Source organism: Vigna umbellata, chromosome 4, assembly GCF_029865625.1.
Source record: "Vigna umbellata cultivar VRB3 chromosome 4, Vumbellata_1.0, whole genome shotgun sequence".
NCBI lineage: Eukaryota > Viridiplantae > Streptophyta > Magnoliopsida > Fabales > Fabaceae > Vigna > Vigna umbellata.
Genome location: NC_142168.1, coordinates 18,900,573 through 18,919,192, shown reverse-complemented (window position 1 = coordinate 18,919,192; position 18,620 = coordinate 18,900,573). Strand labels below are relative to the sequence as shown.

Here is an 18,620-nt window from a genome sequence, read left to right as displayed (position 1 = left end):
AAGACAAAAACTTATCTTCTCTTGTTTGGACATTGTGTAACATGCAGGGGGCAAATAAGTACGTTTACCAATCTCTATTGGTGCCAACTCTTCTCGGATCTTCATGTCAACCAAATCCAAACGCGCATTCACTCCATCTTTTGTTTTTCCCTTGATGTTTAGTAGTGTACCAATCAAGCTATCACAAACATTTTTCTCAACATGCATGACATCTATGCAATGTCTAACATCTAACTTTGACCAATATGGAAGATCAAAGAATATTGATTTCTTCTTCCAAGGGGTCGTTACAGAAGACTTCTTCGACGTTTTCCCAAATATATGATGTACTCTATTAACTTTCTCAGCAACTTCAACTCCAGTAAGTGGAATGGGTGCATTGTCTTTCTCTTGTTCTCCATTGAATGCTTTCTTTAACCTTCGATATGGATGATTAGATTGTAAAAATCGCCGATGACGCATATACATTGTCTTCCTTTCGTGTTTTAATTGTTGAGCTGTAGTGTTTTCTTCACATATAGGACATGCTTTATGACCTTTCACACTGTACCCCGACAAATTACCGTAAGCTGGGAAGTCATTAATGGTGCAAAATAACATGGCATGCATCATGAAAGTTTCTGAAGCAAAGGCATCAAATATTTCAACCCCATCAACCCACAACAACTTCAAGTCTTCAACTAGTGGCCTTAGATAAACATCGATGTCATTTCCAGGCTGCTTTGGACCAGATATCAACATTGACAACATCATGTACTTTCTTTTCATGCACAATCCAGGAGATAAGTTGTAAATTATCAATATAACGGGCCAACAACTGTGATTGGTACTTAAATTACCAAATGAATTCATTTCATCAGTAGCTAAGCCAAACCTTAGATTTCTACATTCTTCACCAAATTGGGGGAATTCTTGATCAATAATTTTCCATTGATTTGAATCAGCTGGATGACGAAGCAGCCCATCAGTTGTTCTCTCATCTGCATGCCATCTTAGGTTTTTAGCGTCTTTGGGATTCGCGAACAAACGCTTAAGTCTGGCAACTAGTGGAACGTACCAAACTACTTTCAAAGCAGAACCATTCTTTTCTGTGTGACTTGTATCGTGATAACCCACATTTTGGACACTTTATCAAAACTTCATTCTCATTCCTATATAATATGCAATCATTCGGACATGCATGTATCCGTTTATATTCCATACCCATCGGACAAAGAATTTTTTTTGCATCATAATTACGATTGGGTAACGTATTTCCATCTGGCAGCATTTCATTCAACAACGACAACAATTCTGTAAAACTCTTATCACTCCATCCATTGCTCGCCTTTAAATTCATGAGCCTTAACACCGGTGACAACCGTGTGAACTTAGTTGAACCCGCATACAAAGGAGTCTCCGCATCAGTGGACATCGTTTCATACACATGCGCTTGGGCAAAAGCTTCTGCGCCAACATCGCGGATCATGTCCTCTAAGTTGTCTTCTTCTACTTGATCTTCCATATCCATTGTGGAATCATAAACATTTTCAGTTGGAGAGACAGTTGGAAAGTCTGTTAATTCGCCGTGCCATATCCATGTTGTATAACTTCGTATGAAACCATCACAGATAAGATGTTCCCTAATATCAGTTGCGTTCAACTTCCTCCCATTCAAACAGTTCACACAGGGACATCTGAACTTGACTTCATCATCACCACTTCTACTCGCATTACGTTGCGCAAACTATATAAATTCTTCTACCCCTCTCTCGTACTCAGTGCTGATGCGTGGTAAATTAATCCACCCTCTATCCGTACGCATGTTTACTGAAATTGTTTACACAATTTCAATAATCTTGAATGATCACTTTGATCGTGTTTGTATTCAAGGTGTGACCCTATCCCATTCAAGAAGATTCACTTTTTTAGTTTATTAAACATATCAATTTTAAACAACATATCTTAAATTTCACGAAATTTTGCCAGCATTTCACATTGGTCTTCAAGTTACATGAAATGAAAGTGATTATAAATCACAATCAAATATGCACCCGAAGATCAATACAAAACACAACTTAAAATTTTCATGAATTTAAGACATGTATAATAAAATTGATATGTTATAATAAACTATAAAAAGTTATTACTCTTCTTAAACTGTCCAGCCGGACAATTCAAGATTCAATACTTATAAATTATTATTACCATCTCCTTTGTATTCATTTTTAAAAAGTACATTTGTTTAGAAGAATCTGGAGATAGTAAATAATTTTTGTATTGAATCTCAAACGGGAATCTAAGGCTAATTAAAAGCAAGAATATATCCAAAACAAACAAATAATTACATATGCTACATACAACATCAAATAAAAGCAAACAACTATTAAAATCACCACAGTCAAATACTATTAAAAGCAACTATGAAATTTTTTTCACAAGTATTAAAATGGTTTAATACCTCTTTTGGTCCCTAGAAAGGGGGCCAAAGTTCAATGTGGTCCCACCTTTTTTTAGAAGTTCAATGTGATCCCATCTTTTGTAAAAAGTGTGCAATCAAGTCCTTTTTGCAAACGGCGTGAAGTTTTTAACGGAGCAACTGACAAGGTGGACTAAGTATCATTACGTGGCTTTGTGTGGGTAAGACGTGGCAAAGAGAGGGTGATACGTGGCTGTGAGAGGGTAAATTTGGTAATATTAGTGAGGTTAGGAAATCAGAAATTAGGGTTCAGGAGTTTTAGAGAAATTGCTAATTTGGGATTGATCATCGTGGATGAAGTGCACATTGAGGATCTCAAGCGCGAATTGGAGACCACAAATCTGAAGCTCAAATTGGAAACCGCAAATCAGGTTAGGGTTTATGATATGTATTTGTTGTATATGTTATCACTGTTGTCGCTTTATAGGGGGATTAAGTAGGGGTGAAAAGTTGTCTTGTTTTGATGGTTCATAGTGGTCCCATACATATTAGTTTAACTTAAATTAGTGGTCCCCGTTTGCATTTGCAGGGTTGGGGTAGGGATGGGTGATGACATGTTTCAGGTTGTGGTCCATCACGGTGGGACCTTGATCAAAGAAGTCCCCTTTAAGTATATGGGTGGGGAGATAGTTTATTGGGACGTAGATCCCGATAAATGGTGTTATTTTGGAGTATTAGGTTCACTTAAAGATCTGGGTTACATGGAAGTAAAAGAATTATATTACAATATCCAACATGTTTTACATAAGCTTGATGATGATAAAGGAGCCATGAACATGATGAAGGTGGCTAATTATTTGGGGAAAGTGAACCTGTATGTTGTGCATGGGGTGGACGAACCAGCTATTGTAGAAAATGATGACAATGAGATTTTGTACCTATGTGAAGGTCCAGCAGACAGTGGTGAGGGTAGTGACGTTGGAGGAGAAGCACATCTTGAGGGTGACAAGGAGGATGGTGAGAATGAAAATGTCTGGGAGGAAGACAAGGAGGATGCAGAAGATGTTGAGGTTGAGAATGAGGGATTAATGGAAGTGCACATTGAGGATGGAAGGGAGGATGGAAGGGAGGTTGAAAGTGAAGAAGAATTGGAAGTGGACATTGAGGAGGGAGGGGAGGTTCGTACTGAACAAGAGGTGGAAGTTGACATTGAGGATGGAGGGGAGGTTCCTACTGAACAAGAAGTGGAAGTTGACATTGAGGATGGAGGGGAGGTTCATACTGCACAAGAATTGGAAGCAGACATTGAGGATGGAGGGGAGGTTCATAGTGAACAAGAATTGGAAGAAAACATTGAGGATGGAGGGGACAGTGATGATGAACCTGGAATGGATGATCTCAGTGGTGATGAGTATGTGGATGCAGACAATGATGAAGAAACCCAACAACAATGCAGGGGTTTGTCAGATGATGATTGGGAGTCTGATATGCTTGTAACTCCTGAAAACAGTTCAAGTGAGGAGGATTACAACGAGGATAGACTATGTATGGGTGGTTTCTCAAAATATACAAAACAGAAGTCCATGGCAGATTACAAGTGGGAAGTGGGCACCATTTTCAGTGGGAAGGAAGAGTTTAAGGATGCTATTAGAAGGTATGCTGTTCATGCTGGGAGGGATCTAAAATTTGTGAAGAATGATAAGCGTAGGGTGAGGGTGCGCTGCATGGGTGGCCAAGGGAAGTGCCCATGGGTAGCTTACTGTGGGTACTTGCCATCACGCAAAATTTGGCAATTAAGGAAGATAATTGATACTCACGGTTGTAGTAGGCAACTTAACATCAAACTAATGAATGCTCAGTGGTTGAGTGAAGAAATAGATAGGTCTTTAGTTGACAATCCTAACTTAAAGGTGAATGATATTCGTACTAAAGCATTAAGAAAATGGAATACAAATGTGTCAATATCCAAGGCACGAAGGGCAAAGTTAATTGCCACAAGACAGCTTGAAGGAGATTTCAAAGAACAGTATAAAAGGATATACGACTATGGACATGAGTTGTTGAGGTGTAACCCAGGTTCAACAGTGCAGATTAAAGTTGACTCGCATAATGGTGATACAATCTTCCAAAGAATGTATGTTTGTCTGAAAGCTTGTAAAGACAGCTTCAAAAGTTGTAGGCCCATAATATGTTTAGACGGATGTTTTTTGAAAGGTTATTACAAGGGAGAGCTTCTCACTGCTGTTGGTAGGGACCCAAACGATCAAATGCTACCACTTGCCTATGCAGTAGTAGAAGTGGAGAACAAAGACAGCTGGACATGGTTCTTGCAATTATTAATTGAAGACCTCGGGGGTAGTGAAGTATGTGGGGGGTGCACGTGGATGTCAGACCAGCAGAAGGTAAATATACACCTTATATTCAATTTTAGTTAATGCTTTGTTAAAGGATCTTGTTTTATGACTAAAATTATTTGTGCAGGGGTTGGTCCCAGCTATCCAAGAGCTTCTTCCTGGGGCAGAACAAAGATTCTGTATGAGGCACCTGTATGCAAACTTTAGAAAAAGGTTTGGTGGTCAAATTTTAAAAAACCTGATGTGGACAGCTGCCACAAGCACATATCCACAGGCTTGGGAGAGAGAGATGCTGAAAATTAAAGAAGTCAATATTGAAGCATATAAATACCTCATAGCCATTCCCCCGAGGTAACCCATTAGCCATTACATACAATTTACTGTCCCTGATGCATTGTAACCCATTTGAGTGTGCAACAGGTTTTGGTCAAGATCTCGCTTCACAGGTCAAGCAATGACTGATACACTAGATAACAACATCAGTGAAGCTTTCAACAGTGTTCTTATTCATTCAAGAGGAAAACCTATTATAACCATGATGGAGGATATCAGAGTTTATCTCATGAAAAGGTGGGCCACCAATAGAACCAAGGTGGCATCTATGGAGTTCACAATATGCCCAAAGATAAAGAAGAGACTTGAGAAGGAATGTAATCTGTCAAGATATTGGGTGCCAAGGTAATATAACTCCATTTATTTTATATACAAGTTATTTATCTACATTGTTGATGTGCTTCATTTGTTTCAGCTGGTCTGCACGAAAGATTTTTGAGGTTAGGCATACTTCTTCAGTTGGGAACAAGTTCACACTGGACCTGGACACAAAGGAGTGTAGCTGCAGAAAGTGGATGATTAGTGCCATTCCATGCTGTCATGCAATTGCAGCAATGAACTTCTCCAACGTTGATCCACAGACTTTTGTCCCCAATGTGTTCACAAGATCCACCTATGAAGAGGTCTATGCGTCCATCATTTTTCCACTCAATGGCCACCTACTATGGGAAAAGACAAATTTCAATGATGTACTACCACCACTGATCAGGAAGATGCCTGGGAGGCCAAAGAAAAAAAGGAGGTTGGAAGCATGGGAGCTAACTAAAGATCAGACTCAAATGCGTGTTGGTGGCCATAAGAAAAAATGTAGTCTTTGTCGTAACATGGGGCACAACAAGAGTAACTGCCCTTTAAAGCCCCAGCCAGCAGAAACAACACAACCATCACAGCCACCTCCAAGTTCACCAACCCCTGAACCATCACAGCCATCAAGTCCCCAATCATCCCGGCCAACAAAATGCAAAGTCAGAAGAAAACGTACTTAGATGCAAAGTCAGAAGAATTGTTATTAGATATTTAAATTTTGTGGTGGTGTAATATGTACTATTTCTTACATGGTGGTGTAATACATACTTAACGTACTTACTGAACTGATTTTCTGTATTTCTTTTATGTGTCGTAATGAATGAAACTGCTTTTATGTATTTGTTTTATGTACTTGTTTTATGTATTTGTTTTATGTATTTGTTTTATGTGCCAATATTCAACATCATATGCATTATTTGGTGACCTTGGTGAACAGTTTTAAAGCAAATGGGGGACTCATTTCAACATTTTTAAAACATCAGGGGACTGATTTCAACATTGTTAAAACATCAGGGGGACTGATTTCAACATTAATCACTAAAATTTACTCATTAAAATAGTCAATACGTAATACATTGAATTGCATAATTCATCTTACACCTTACAATCTAACTAAATGAACCTAGACAGAACCTGAACAAGGCACACCACAATACACACACACAAAGCTACAACTAAGATCTTCATCATTTTCTGCAAGTCCTGCACTGATTTTTCCAGCTGACTTATCCTCCTCACCATTGTGCAATCTTTTTCATCAACTTTCTCTTCAACACACCACTTGAAAAAGTTACACGAGCTGCCAATTGCAGATCCACCCTGTTATTCACCAAGTTATGGATTCTATCAACAAATGCATCATCAATTCAAAAAAACTTTAACTCAAACGGGTATAATTCAAACCTTGTAACGTGGACAACCCCAAAAATTTCTCCCAGCATTCTTCGTAGTTCTCGCCACTTTGGTTACAGCAACATCACCACAGTAACAAGTAGGGATTATCCCACCTCCTCTCACACCACAACCATGGGACCACCCAGAAGATCCTTTGCCCCAACTTCTCGAACACGATGAACACCCTTCAGAAGAAGCCATTCGTATCCCAAATTAGCAATTTCTCTAAAACTCCTGAAACCCTAACTTCTGATTTCCTAACCTCACTAATATTACCAAATTTACCCTCTCACAGCCACGTATCACCCTCTCTTTGCCACGTCTTACCCACACAAAGCCACGTAATGATACTCAGTCCACCCTGTCAGCTGCTCCGTTAAAAACTTCACGCCGTTTGCAAAAAGGACTTGATTGCACACTTTTTACAAAAGATGGGACCACATTGAACTTCTAAAAAAAGGTGGGACCACATTGAACTTTCGCCCCCTTTCTAGGGACCAAAAGAGGTATTAAACCTATTAAAATTTTAAATTTAGTCACGAGTTAATTTAGAGTTTTTCATATTATAAATTGCATTACCCCATTTAAATAGTAAAATTCTCATCTCTTTTATTCTCTTGATAATGTGCATTTTCGTTCCAACCTCTTAAATTAACCTCTTACTTCTTTACCTAATTTTCTTAACCACTTACCACTCTCAGAGTAGTTTTTTTATTTAATTATAATTAGAAGTAATTAGAATGACTCATGTAAGTGAATTGGTAAATATAACTTTAAGACTTAAAAGTATTTTTTTCCTTATATGTTATTTAATTTATTTTTATTTAATGTAAAATTTTTAATTCATATTTTTATTTTTAATTCATATTTTTATTTTTGTAAATTTTAAATAGTGTATTCAGAATATCTGCATAGGGTATTTTAATGTAATAGGGTATTTTTCTTCTATATCTGCATGCCAATGTTGATTCCATTTTCGTCCAATATGGTTCTATTTTTTAAAATTGTATAGAGGAAGTCCCATTTTGTTTCACTTTTTGTGAATTATGTGATAGTCGACCAACTGGGCATGTGAGGTTATCAAGCAATATTCCAAGTTCCACATGCGAGACACCCTAAAATGGTTGGAGAAATGGGGCTCTTAATTTAGAAGGAAATGGTGAGAAGAAAAAATAGAAGAATATTCAATTTCTCTCTATCCGGTTTCTCACTGTATATGATTTGCCTGCTACACATTTTGCATTATTTTCCAAAACAGAAGGATATCTCATACACAAAAAAGAATAACAAAAGAATACAAATTTCAAAGCTTATCATTTTTGTCTTGACAGCAAAGGCAGGTAAAAAAAACAAAAAACAAAGAAAAGATAGCATCGAGACGCTGTTCCAAGTTTAGGTCCCATTTCGTGAATTGTCAGCTTCCACCACCCAACATACACGCCAAAGACAACATCCACAACAGAGATACTACCACCACTGTCTCCATACAATAACAAATAAGCCAACATGGATCGAAAATCTGGTGCATTAATTACAGAATCACACTAATTCATGCTTGAATGGAGAGAAAATTAATTCCAATCAAGGGGAAAAAATCAGGGAAACAAACCAATATCAATAACCACAGACATTCCTTTCTTCATTCAAACAAATATCAATCACCATATACAAATGAAATTGTAAAGAACTTACCGTGGCGGCAAACAACGGCAGCAAAGGTAGTGGAGCGACGGTGGAGAGGCGGGAACGATGGCAGAAGCAACGCTTGGAGAGAATACTCCTACTGTTTGCGAGAGAAATAGAGCCACCCAACCTGAACAGCGCTTCGCCGGAGACAATGGAGGTGAAGGAGGGGGTGGAACTGTAGCGGCACGGCGGTGGATGCACGGAGAAGACGACAAAGGCCACCCGCGACAAAATCGAAACCGAGGTTCGCCTTGCAGCAGTTCGCGTTTGGTCTTTGGTCGAAGAGAAATCGAAACCGAGGTTTGCTCTGGTCTAAGAGAAAGAAGGGCTGGTAGAAGAGAAAAAACGGCTGGTGGAAGAGAGAACTCTCAGAGAGGAGGGTGGAAGACAAAGCACTGTTAATCGGTTTGGTAAAAATAAAACAAACGATATTACCTCGGTTTCAAAGAAACCCGAAGCCGTAGGCCAGCTACTAACGTGAATATACTCAAACCCGATGCCTAAACATCTTTAAAAAAATTCAAAATAACTATATATGCCTCGGTTTCATCCAAAACCGAGGTTGTATCGTATTTCAGCACCGCCTCTAAACTAACCGAGTTGGAATCAGAGACTTTTATGCCTCGGTTTCGTTGTAGACCGAAGTCGTATAGCCTTTAGACACCGGTTCTGCAACGGACCGAGGCGGTATCACTTTGTCAGTCTGACTTGCAGAGAACAGCAGAGGGCAACAGCGAGAGCAGGTGAGTTGTAAAGAGGTTTATGCCTCGGGTGGTTTCATAACCGAATTAGTATCATGTATAGGCACCGGTTCTTCCGAAACCGAGGCATATTAGACGCTTTCTAAAGCTGTTTTTTTACTAGTGTTTTACTGACGATTTATGGCTGTTTCCGAGGGATTGTGGCCTTCAGTAATGTCCTTCTTTTTTCTTTTTTATAGTAGGTAATCACCATGCATTATCATTTCTTTGTTAGAAACAATCTAAGTGTAAGTTAAAGTTCAAATTTGAAATAACAAAATTAAACATCATAAAAGACCATAAATACATTATTTTAAGACTTTATGAAGTAAGACTTGTGTCGCACATATATTTAATCGTTCTCCTTAAGAACCTCTCTATAGTATCTATAGTTTGATTTTGTTGGAAGAGCTTCAAATAATAATCATTATTTTATGACTGATAACTTTTAATGGGCACAATTGATTGAACAGATGCCAATAATGGACTGAGGCAACAAAGATACGAAAGATAAAGCTTATGGTGTTCCATTCCTTTCATTGCATTGACTGCTGGAACAGAAAGATTAACGATAGAGAGTGGAATGGACTATCATATGGATAAACCCACTAACAGAGAGGATTTACTTAAAGCATCACATTTATAAATGGTAAAGTGTGACACAATGTACATGTATATATTGAAGAATAAGAAACTGAAATTTAACTAATGTAATTGAAGGAGTTGAAATTTAACAATAGACTAAAATCTTGGATATTGCACTCTAAAAATTAAAGTTAAATACTGCTAAAAATCTTATTTTACCATTCAAACAACATTAATTCGAACATTAAAACAGGCTTAATGCTTTTATGAAGAATAAAAAAAATTACTTTTTAAAGGTCTGTTTTGTGATAATTCATGTAGTAGTGCGACTCTACATGATTGTATTACTCCATATGGGGCAACTGAATAAGCATACATGGTGGCTTTCGTAGAAAAAAAAAATCAGCACGACCGTGGTAGTTAACTACCTAGCTATATTTTTATAAAGAATAAATGTTTACTGTTTGATTTTAAATTTTGTTATGCTAATAGGGCTATATCAACACACTAAAGATTAAAAGTGAACTCTAAAGTTAACTAAATAAGCAAAGGAGTTATTTTTCAATATGAAAAAGCATGGCCAGGTTCCAGTCTCCCTTGTATGCTCATAAGTACATTCCAGTGGTTTCTATAAAGTTGCGATGATTTCCGATGGTTTCTACAAAATCTCGAACATTTTTTACGATTTTTATAAAACCCCAGTCATTTTCAATAATTTTTATAAAACTCCGGTGATTTCCGGCGGTTTTAGCAAAAATCCTACAAATACCGACGGTTTCTCATAACTTCGGGAAATAGCGGCGGTTTTAGTAGAACCCCGAGAAATTGCGGTAGTTTTAGCCAAAAATCGTCGGATTTTTTGTAGTGTAGTATATATGTGCATGAATAGTTGTTGTCATCCAATTCATTACATAGTAATCACACTCATATGAGTTGGTTTGTTTATTACACTACAATATATCATATGGCAATAATAATTAATTAACAAAGATAGTTGGAATAAAAAAATTATAAGAAAGTATGGACAAAACTATCAAACCTTGAAGGCCAACCATGCAAGTTTTTTAGCATTAGTAATTGATTTCCCTAACAACATCATATGTACTACAATTGAATAATGAAAAAACGAATGATTTAGGATACACTTATATAACAAATATAGTTCATAACATTGACGTTCTTACCAATCTACTACTTGTTTAAGATGTTTGGGAGGAGACTTGTGTAATGAACAGAACAACACAGCAATGTTGTTCGGTACGTAAATCACAAGTAGCTTCCAATGTTGCCTGAAATAGATAATAACTTAAATATTGTGTCTTAAAATCATAGATGAAACTTTCAAGTTAACAAACTACACTTACCCAGCAAAATAAAGGAAAAAATATGCACTAGTAAAAAAAGGGTATACTAATGCGTCCTTTATGCTTCCGTTAAGGTGCCATTTTTGAAATTTTCGCAAACGTATATGCCTCGGTTCCAACAGAACCGAAGCTGCAGATGGTCTATGGCCTCGATTCCCTTCTCAATCGAGGCCAAAGACCCATCGCTCCCACTAACATTCCCCATGCCCTTTGACTCTTCAGCTGCCAACATTTTGGGAAAACGGTCTATGGCTTTGGTTCCCTACAGAACTGAAGCCATATACCCCCTACGACCACGAACATTCCTACTCTGGAAACTGACATAATCTCTATGCAGAGGATGTGGCCTCGGTTGTTTGCAGAACTGAAGCCATAATCTCTGTTCAGTTGCCAACTTTTTAGGGAAAGGGTATATGGGCTCGGTTCCTTGTAGAACCAAAGACATAGAGCCTGTTCTAACTCCCCTTTGACTTAATTGAAATTTTTAATATATATTTTTGGGGTTTTGGCCTCGGTTTGGTGGGGAACCAAGGCAAAAAAGATGAGCAAAAATTACAAAATTGTCATTTTGAATTAAATTTGAATTTTTTTAACTGGTTTTCAGCCTCGGTTCGGTGGACAACTGAGGCCATAGCCCCCCTATTGCCTCGATCATTCAATGAACCAAGGTAGTAGCGTTTAAGTAGGTTTAAAAAAAAATAACAGAGAGTGAACAGTTTTGTCTTTTTCGCGAAACGAAAGTGTTCAAACTCTTTGGAACTCTCCTTTAACGTGCCTTGCTCGCCATTTTGCTTGCATTTCCACCGATCATCTTTGATTTCAATAGCCGTCGTTGCCTTCGTGATCATTTTGGAAGCATTTACACCGATCAAAATCGGTTTTACAGCATTATTATGTCGTCGCCGTGGTTTCTTCATTTTTTTCGCTTTTTTGGATTGTTTCAATATGTTTTTCGATTATTTTGTTGCATTTTTTATTATTTGTGATTATGAGACTTACATTTTATTGTATTTATGTGTAGGTATTGTGATTTTGCTGTGAAATTTATTATGTTCCAAAACGCGAGTAGTCGTATTTTCTCAGTTATTGTCTCTTTTTACACGCTCCCAGGTTCTTATTATTGTGTTTATTAGTTTTTTTTTGCTAATTTTTAATTTTTTGTATGTTGAATATATATGTAATTATGGACAATTGAATGTTTGAATTAATCATTTGAATGCTTATTAATTGTATGATTGTATGATTGAATTACTTGTATGTTAAATATGTATAATTGTATGATTGTATTATTGTAATTTTGTAGAATATTTCAAAATATTTACGTATGGATCGAAATTGGATTAATTTACCACGCATTAGTGTTGAGTACGAGAGAGGGGTAGAGGAATTTATACAATTTGCGCAACGTAATTAGGGTATAAGTGATGATGAAGTGAAGTTTCGATTTCCTTGTGTGAACTGTTTGAATGGGAAAGAGTTGAATGCAACCCAAATTATGGAACATCTTATCTGTGATGGTTTCCTACGATGGTATATAACATGGATATGACACGACGAAGAAATTCACTTTTCAACTGTCTCTCAAAGTGAAGTTTGTTAACTTCAAAGTATCATCTATGATTTTAATATTTTACAATTAAGTTATTATCAATTTCCTGCGGCATTGACAACGACTATTATTTTCCATACCGGAGAGCTATGTTGTGTGGTTCTACTCATTGCATAAGTCTTCTCCCAATCATCTCAGACAAGTAGTTGTTTGGTAAACACCTCAATGCTTGGAATTTCTTTGTTATATAAATGAATGCTAAAGCCTTTTGTTTTAATAATTCCATTGCAGCACGTATGATGTTGTCTGGGACCTATCGGTAAAAAGCTTGCATGGTTGGCTCTCAAGGTTTGACATATGCTAAAGTCATACTTTCTTATAATTGTTTTGTTTTAATGATTTTCACTACCTTTTTACAACTGTGACGATATATTGTAGTGTCATTGACAAAGTGGGTCGTATAAGTGCAGATACTATGTAATGTATTGGATGAAACACACTATTCATGCCCATATTAAAAGTGGTTGGGAAACGGTAATATTTAAATTTAATGAATTTTGATTTTATCCATCATTTGGAATTCATATTCACTAATTAATATCACGTGTCTTATGCAGAGATTTAAGACTCCTACTCCACTTCCTGAGAAGCCACTTACATTCCTAAGGAAGACACTTGCAAAACATTTAATTAAATTTTACAATAATTCATAGTTATTATGATTTAAAATACATTAGCACATTTTGATTTATAGTTATTAGACTTTGTACATTATCCTTTAAACATTTTGTGTTGTAAATATTGATTTTGTGTTGTATATATTGTTTTCTTTGCAGGTTTATTTTTGTGATAGTGGATATGACGAAAACAGACCTACTATTAAAAACAATTCCAAGAGAATAGGCCTCGGTTGTGGCCAAAACCGAGGTAGAAAGCTTGTCTATGGCCTCAGTTCAACCTCAATCAATGACAAAAAATAAAGGGCTTTGGCATCGGTTCTAGCTTGAACCGCTGTCATAGGCCTACATTATTACCTCGGTTGAACTGAGGTAATAACCCCTCCCCCTCCCCGTTTTTTTTCTTCCTTACTGCTTCGGGTTCAGAGTAACCGAAGCAGTATCCTTTAGGATATTACCTCGGTAAGAACAGAGGCCAAAACGCCCCCACCTTTTTATCTCGCATGTATAGGCCTTGATTCGAAAACCGAAGCGTATTGTAAAAAAAACCGTTGTCGTTTCCCTTCATTGCACTAGTGATGTCTCCTTCCCCCATCCAAAGCAGTCGTTCACGTATGCTTGGATGTCATCAAATTTATTGCCTTCATGAGTGAGTTAGGGGTCAACGAACCCATAAACATCATTGAACCCCAAATTGTTACTGAAACCAAACATATACGTAAAAACATAGAAATTATTTCATATAAGTACCTAGATAAATCAATTTTATATAAAGATTGGTTCATAGACTTACATCACTCACAACTGAATGAGGATAATATTCTACTCATCTTTCCCCGACATAAGCTCCATGGCATCATCCCTATACAAGAATAATGGGATGTCAGAGCCACTACCAAATACAATAGAATCCCATGTAACCGTCATCAGCTCTTCTGCAATGATCTTAGAAAAATGTGCATCTTTTAAAATCCCCGATTTAAACCAGGACATGAATGTTTTTTTATTCTCCATCAATTGTCATTTCTTTGATTGTCTCGAATTGTTGTCCTTCACAATGGCCTTGTGTGCTTCTAAAAACGAGATCACCTTATTTCTGTTGTTTAATATGTATAGTTGTGTTTGCAACACTTGTTCACGATCTTTGGTCAGCACATTAACACTTGTTCCCCAACTCTATAGCAAGTCGAAATTACTAATATAATGTGAGCATCACATAATTAGCTATATATAATTGAATAGGTCTAGTCTAAATTCTACATCTCTAATTTACTAATTAGGATTTTTGAGTATGAAGCAAAACAACAAAAACATTTTGCAAAAACTAAGTTAATCATATCAAAACTCCAACTTTGAGTTAACACAAAGAGATTTAGCAAAATAGGAAGTAATAAATTTATTGATAGAAGGAGATTTCAGACTGAAGAGCACAAATGAAAACTCCTTAAAGCCTAAACCACCAACAAGAGGCATGAGAAGCACATGTTCAAGCAGTCCATCAGTTATCAAAACCAAAACAAATTTAATGTGCAGTGAAAACATAGAGAACTCGCAACTTTCTCGAATTATACAGAACAAGGAAAATAGATTGTCCAAACCCACGATATTACGATTAAAAATTCCAAACAGTGAAAAAAGGTTGATCAAGAAGATTAGAAAAACCTTAATATCCCAATAACACACAAAACTCAGAAAGAAGGGAAAAGCTACAATGTGTAAGACCTACTGAATAATGGTAGAGGGGAATGCAGAGGAAGTCGTGAAATAAAGCCAAAAGCAGAGAGAGAAAGTTTCCTCCTTTGCTTCAATTTCGATTCTTTAATCCTTTAACAAAGAGTACTCTTTGCTTTCCACTGAATCAAATTTTTCAAATTTTACCACACCACAATCGTTTTCGGCTTCCCGGTTTCGTGCACATGATGTAAACATCAATTTCGCACTTTTTTTGCCTTCGATTTAGGGTTTCTTTAGCACCATAGAGAAGGAGATTTTGTGTTTGATTTAGGGTTTCTGGAAAAAAATAGAGAAAGAGAAAGGGTATTGCGTTCCTAAACCATTGAAATAACTGCTTCAATGAATCCAGTGTGTGGAGAGAAAGGGCGACTGCATGGAGAAAAAGGGGCAGTTCATGGGAGAGATAGGGTTTCTGCAGCACCAAATACAAAGGCTTGGTTTTTCAAAGGGGCGACTACTTTCATTAGGCAAAATTCCAAACTTACCCTTAATGAAAATAAGAAAAAATGGAGTCCATCGCGTGTCAAATGAGTGTCAAATACTAAAAGCGTCTCAAAGTATTGTTATTGATCACTTAAACTATCTGTCATTTCTTCAAGATTTGACAAAGGATCGCGATATGTTAACAACTAAAATTAAACAACAATTTAACAACGGTCACATGTTAGCTTCTTATTGGAGCGTAGGATTTTTAATTTTTTTTGCAGTCGTTGTGGTGAAAAGAGACGCAGATTTAGCTTTTTGAGATTCTGAAATTACCCCTCTGTACACCCTCCATTTTTAACTCAGATTTCATTCCTCTCTCCCTCTTCATTTCGGTCTTCTCTCCAACCTCCATCAAAACTTACTTTGCCCAACTCATTGTGGAGCAAAGACCCCATGTGGGTGTTTCAGCAAGGTAGTTCAAGTGCCTCAGCATTTGAAACCAAGAGATGCTCTAGTAATTGATTACATGGTGCCTGCAACCGATTACTAGTGGCTTAATAGGTACCCAAATTGGGAGAACGTGACCCCCCATGGTGATTTTTTTGTGCTTAAGGCTGCCTTTGTCCATTGTTTTCAATGGATGACTCCTGTTGGTCATTGTTGATGGTTGTAAGTGCATCAAAACTCATCTTTGTCCAGCCTATTATGGAGCAAAGGCCCCATGTGATTATTTCAGCAAGGTAGTTAAAGTCCCTTAGCACTTGAAGCTGATACATGCCTTGGTAATCGATTACATGGTGTTTGTAATCGATTACCAGTGCCTTAATGATTATTTGTACAAAAACTTGCAAGTCACTCCCTAGTTGGGAGAACGTGACTCTCCATGGTGATTTTTATGTGCTTTAGGTTGTCTTTGTCCATTTTTTTCAATGCATGACTCATGTTGGTCATGGTTGATGGTTGCAAGTTTATAAAGAAATAAAATAAAATAGAATAAAATAAGAGACATGAAACAATAACTTGGAAGTAAACTCATTTAGGAAGCTTAAACAAACGTGTTTTTGGGAAATTAACTGCATCTAGTACAGTAGTCTAAAAATTATGAGTTAATAGTCATTTGAAAGATCTTTAAGTCTAGATTCCAACGAAACAAGAATCAACTCATTTGGAGTTTGGTGGAGAAAGTTATCAGCAAAACAATCAACAAAGGGCACACCTGACAAATATATAAAACGTTACCTTTAAGGAATTAACTGTACCTACTCACATGTCCAAAAATTACAAATTAGTAGTCACTTGAAAGCTCTTTGAGTCTAGATTCCAACATAAAAAGAATCAACTCATTTGGAGTTCGGTGGAGAAAGTTAAGAGCAAAACAACCAATAAAGGTGAGAGTTGACATGAATATGTAAAACGTTAACTTTAAGGAATTAACTGTACCTACTCAGATGTCCAAAAATTACAAATTAGTAGTCATTGGAAAGATATTTGAGTCTAGTTTCTAATAAAAAAAGAATCACATCATTTGAAGGTTTGTGAAAAACGTTATGATTAAAATAGTCAACAAAGGTCAAAGTTGACAGCACATTATCTTATACGTATATATTTCCCTCTTGTTCACAGATCTATTACTTATTGAAAATTCCTTTTAAATTTTGTGCATTGTAACAACATTAGATGGCATTCCAGGACATGAGTTGTGCACAAATTTTCATGAACTTGAACTACCTTGGTTCAAACACCTATAGGAGTTTTTTCCTTCACAATTGAGTGGGGAAAATTGTGTTTTGATACACTTGACACAATCAATGATGAACAACATGTGTTTCATCCACAATTGAGTGGACCAAACTTTGTTTTGATACACTTGATACCATCAATGATGAGCAATGTGAGTCATCCATGGAAAAAAATAGAAAAAATCACTTATAAGGACACAAAAATTGTAATCGATTACCAGGGTTTGATTGCTAATTTGTACGAAAAACGTTACTCCCTAGTTGGGAGAACTTGACTCCCCAAAGTCATTTTTGTGTTCCTATGGGTGATTTTTTCCAATTTTTTCATGGATACCTCTTGTTTCTAATCATTGTTGGTGTCAAGTATATCAAAACACAGTTTGCCCTACTCAATTGGGGATGAAACAATGCATATATGGGTTTGAACAAGGTAGGTGAAGTCTCTTACCATTTAGGAAGCTTACAAAAACGTTGTTTTTGGGAAATTAACTGTACCTAGTACATTGGTCTAAAAATTATGAGTTAGTAGTCATTTGAAAACTCTTTGAGTTTAGATTCAAAAAAAAAGAATCAACTCATTTGAAGTTCGGTGGAGAAAGTTAAGAGCAAAACAACCAACAAAGTCAGAGTTGACAGGAATATGTAAAACGTTAACTTTAAGGAATTAACTGTACCTACTCAGATGTCCAAAAATTAAAAATTAGTAGTCATTGGAAAGCTTTTTGAGTCTAGTTTCTAATAAAAAAGAACCACATCATTTGGAGGTCTGTGGAAAAAGTAATGATTAAAATAGTCAGCAAAGGTCAAAGTTGACAGCACATTATCTTATACGTATATCTTTCCCTCTTGTTCACAGATATATTACTTATTGAAATTTCCTTTTAAAATTTGTGCACTGTAACATGTTCATTGGTGCACTAAACACCACTCATGACCATTAAACTCACTCACCCATCTAAAATGACAAACATGAAACAATAACTTGAAATTAAACTCATTTAGGAAGCTTAGAAAAACGTTGTTTTGGGGAAATTAATTGCACCTAGTACAATGGTCTACAAATTATGACCATTTGGAGTTCGGTGGAGAAAGTTAAGAGCAAAACAAGCAGCAAAGGTCAGAAAAACAGAGTTGGGGAATGTTGTTCATCCAGCTGGGAAGTATAGTTGAAGTTTCTGTACAAATGACCATTTTTTCTCTAGTAATCGATTACAAGACCCCTGTAATTGATTACCAGGGCAGAAAATGGCCATAAATGCTTATGGAGCTCATCTAACTTACATGAAAGTACCTAAATGACATTTTTTCTCAACAATTCAATGGCCTAACATGTT

The 18,620-nt window shown here is 36.6% G+C and overlaps 1 protein-coding gene across 1 annotated transcript; it reads left to right on the top strand.

The window, feature by feature from the left end:
* The first annotated feature begins 3,000 nt into the window (after positions 1 to 3,000).
* Positions 3,001 to 5,748, top strand: LOC148199453 (uncharacterized). Its single transcript, XM_088114308.1, has 5 exons — positions 3,001 to 3,346; positions 3,458 to 4,800; positions 4,880 to 5,103; positions 5,173 to 5,430; positions 5,517 to 5,748. The coding sequence occupies exons 1-5, from the start codon at positions 3,001 to 3,003 to the stop codon at positions 5,602 to 5,604; spliced, it is 2,259 nt and encodes a 752-aa protein (XP_087970434.1). The 3' UTR covers positions 5,605 to 5,748.
* Positions 5,749 to 18,620: the final 12,872 nt, after the last annotated feature.

Bases quoted from the DNA above. Each gene is read 5' to 3' on its own strand.
- LOC148199453 (XM_088114308.1), top strand. From the start codon at position 3,001: ATGGGTGATGACATGTTTCAGGTTGTGGTCCATCACGGTGGGACCTTG. The intron at 3,347-3,457 runs GTCCAGCAGACA...AGGAGGATGCAG, and splicing joins GATTTTGTACCTATGTGAAG to AAGATGTTGAGGTTGAGAAT. The intron at 5,104-5,172 runs GTAACCCATTAG...AGTGTGCAACAG, and splicing joins CTCATAGCCATTCCCCCGAG to GTTTTGGTCAAGATCTCGCT.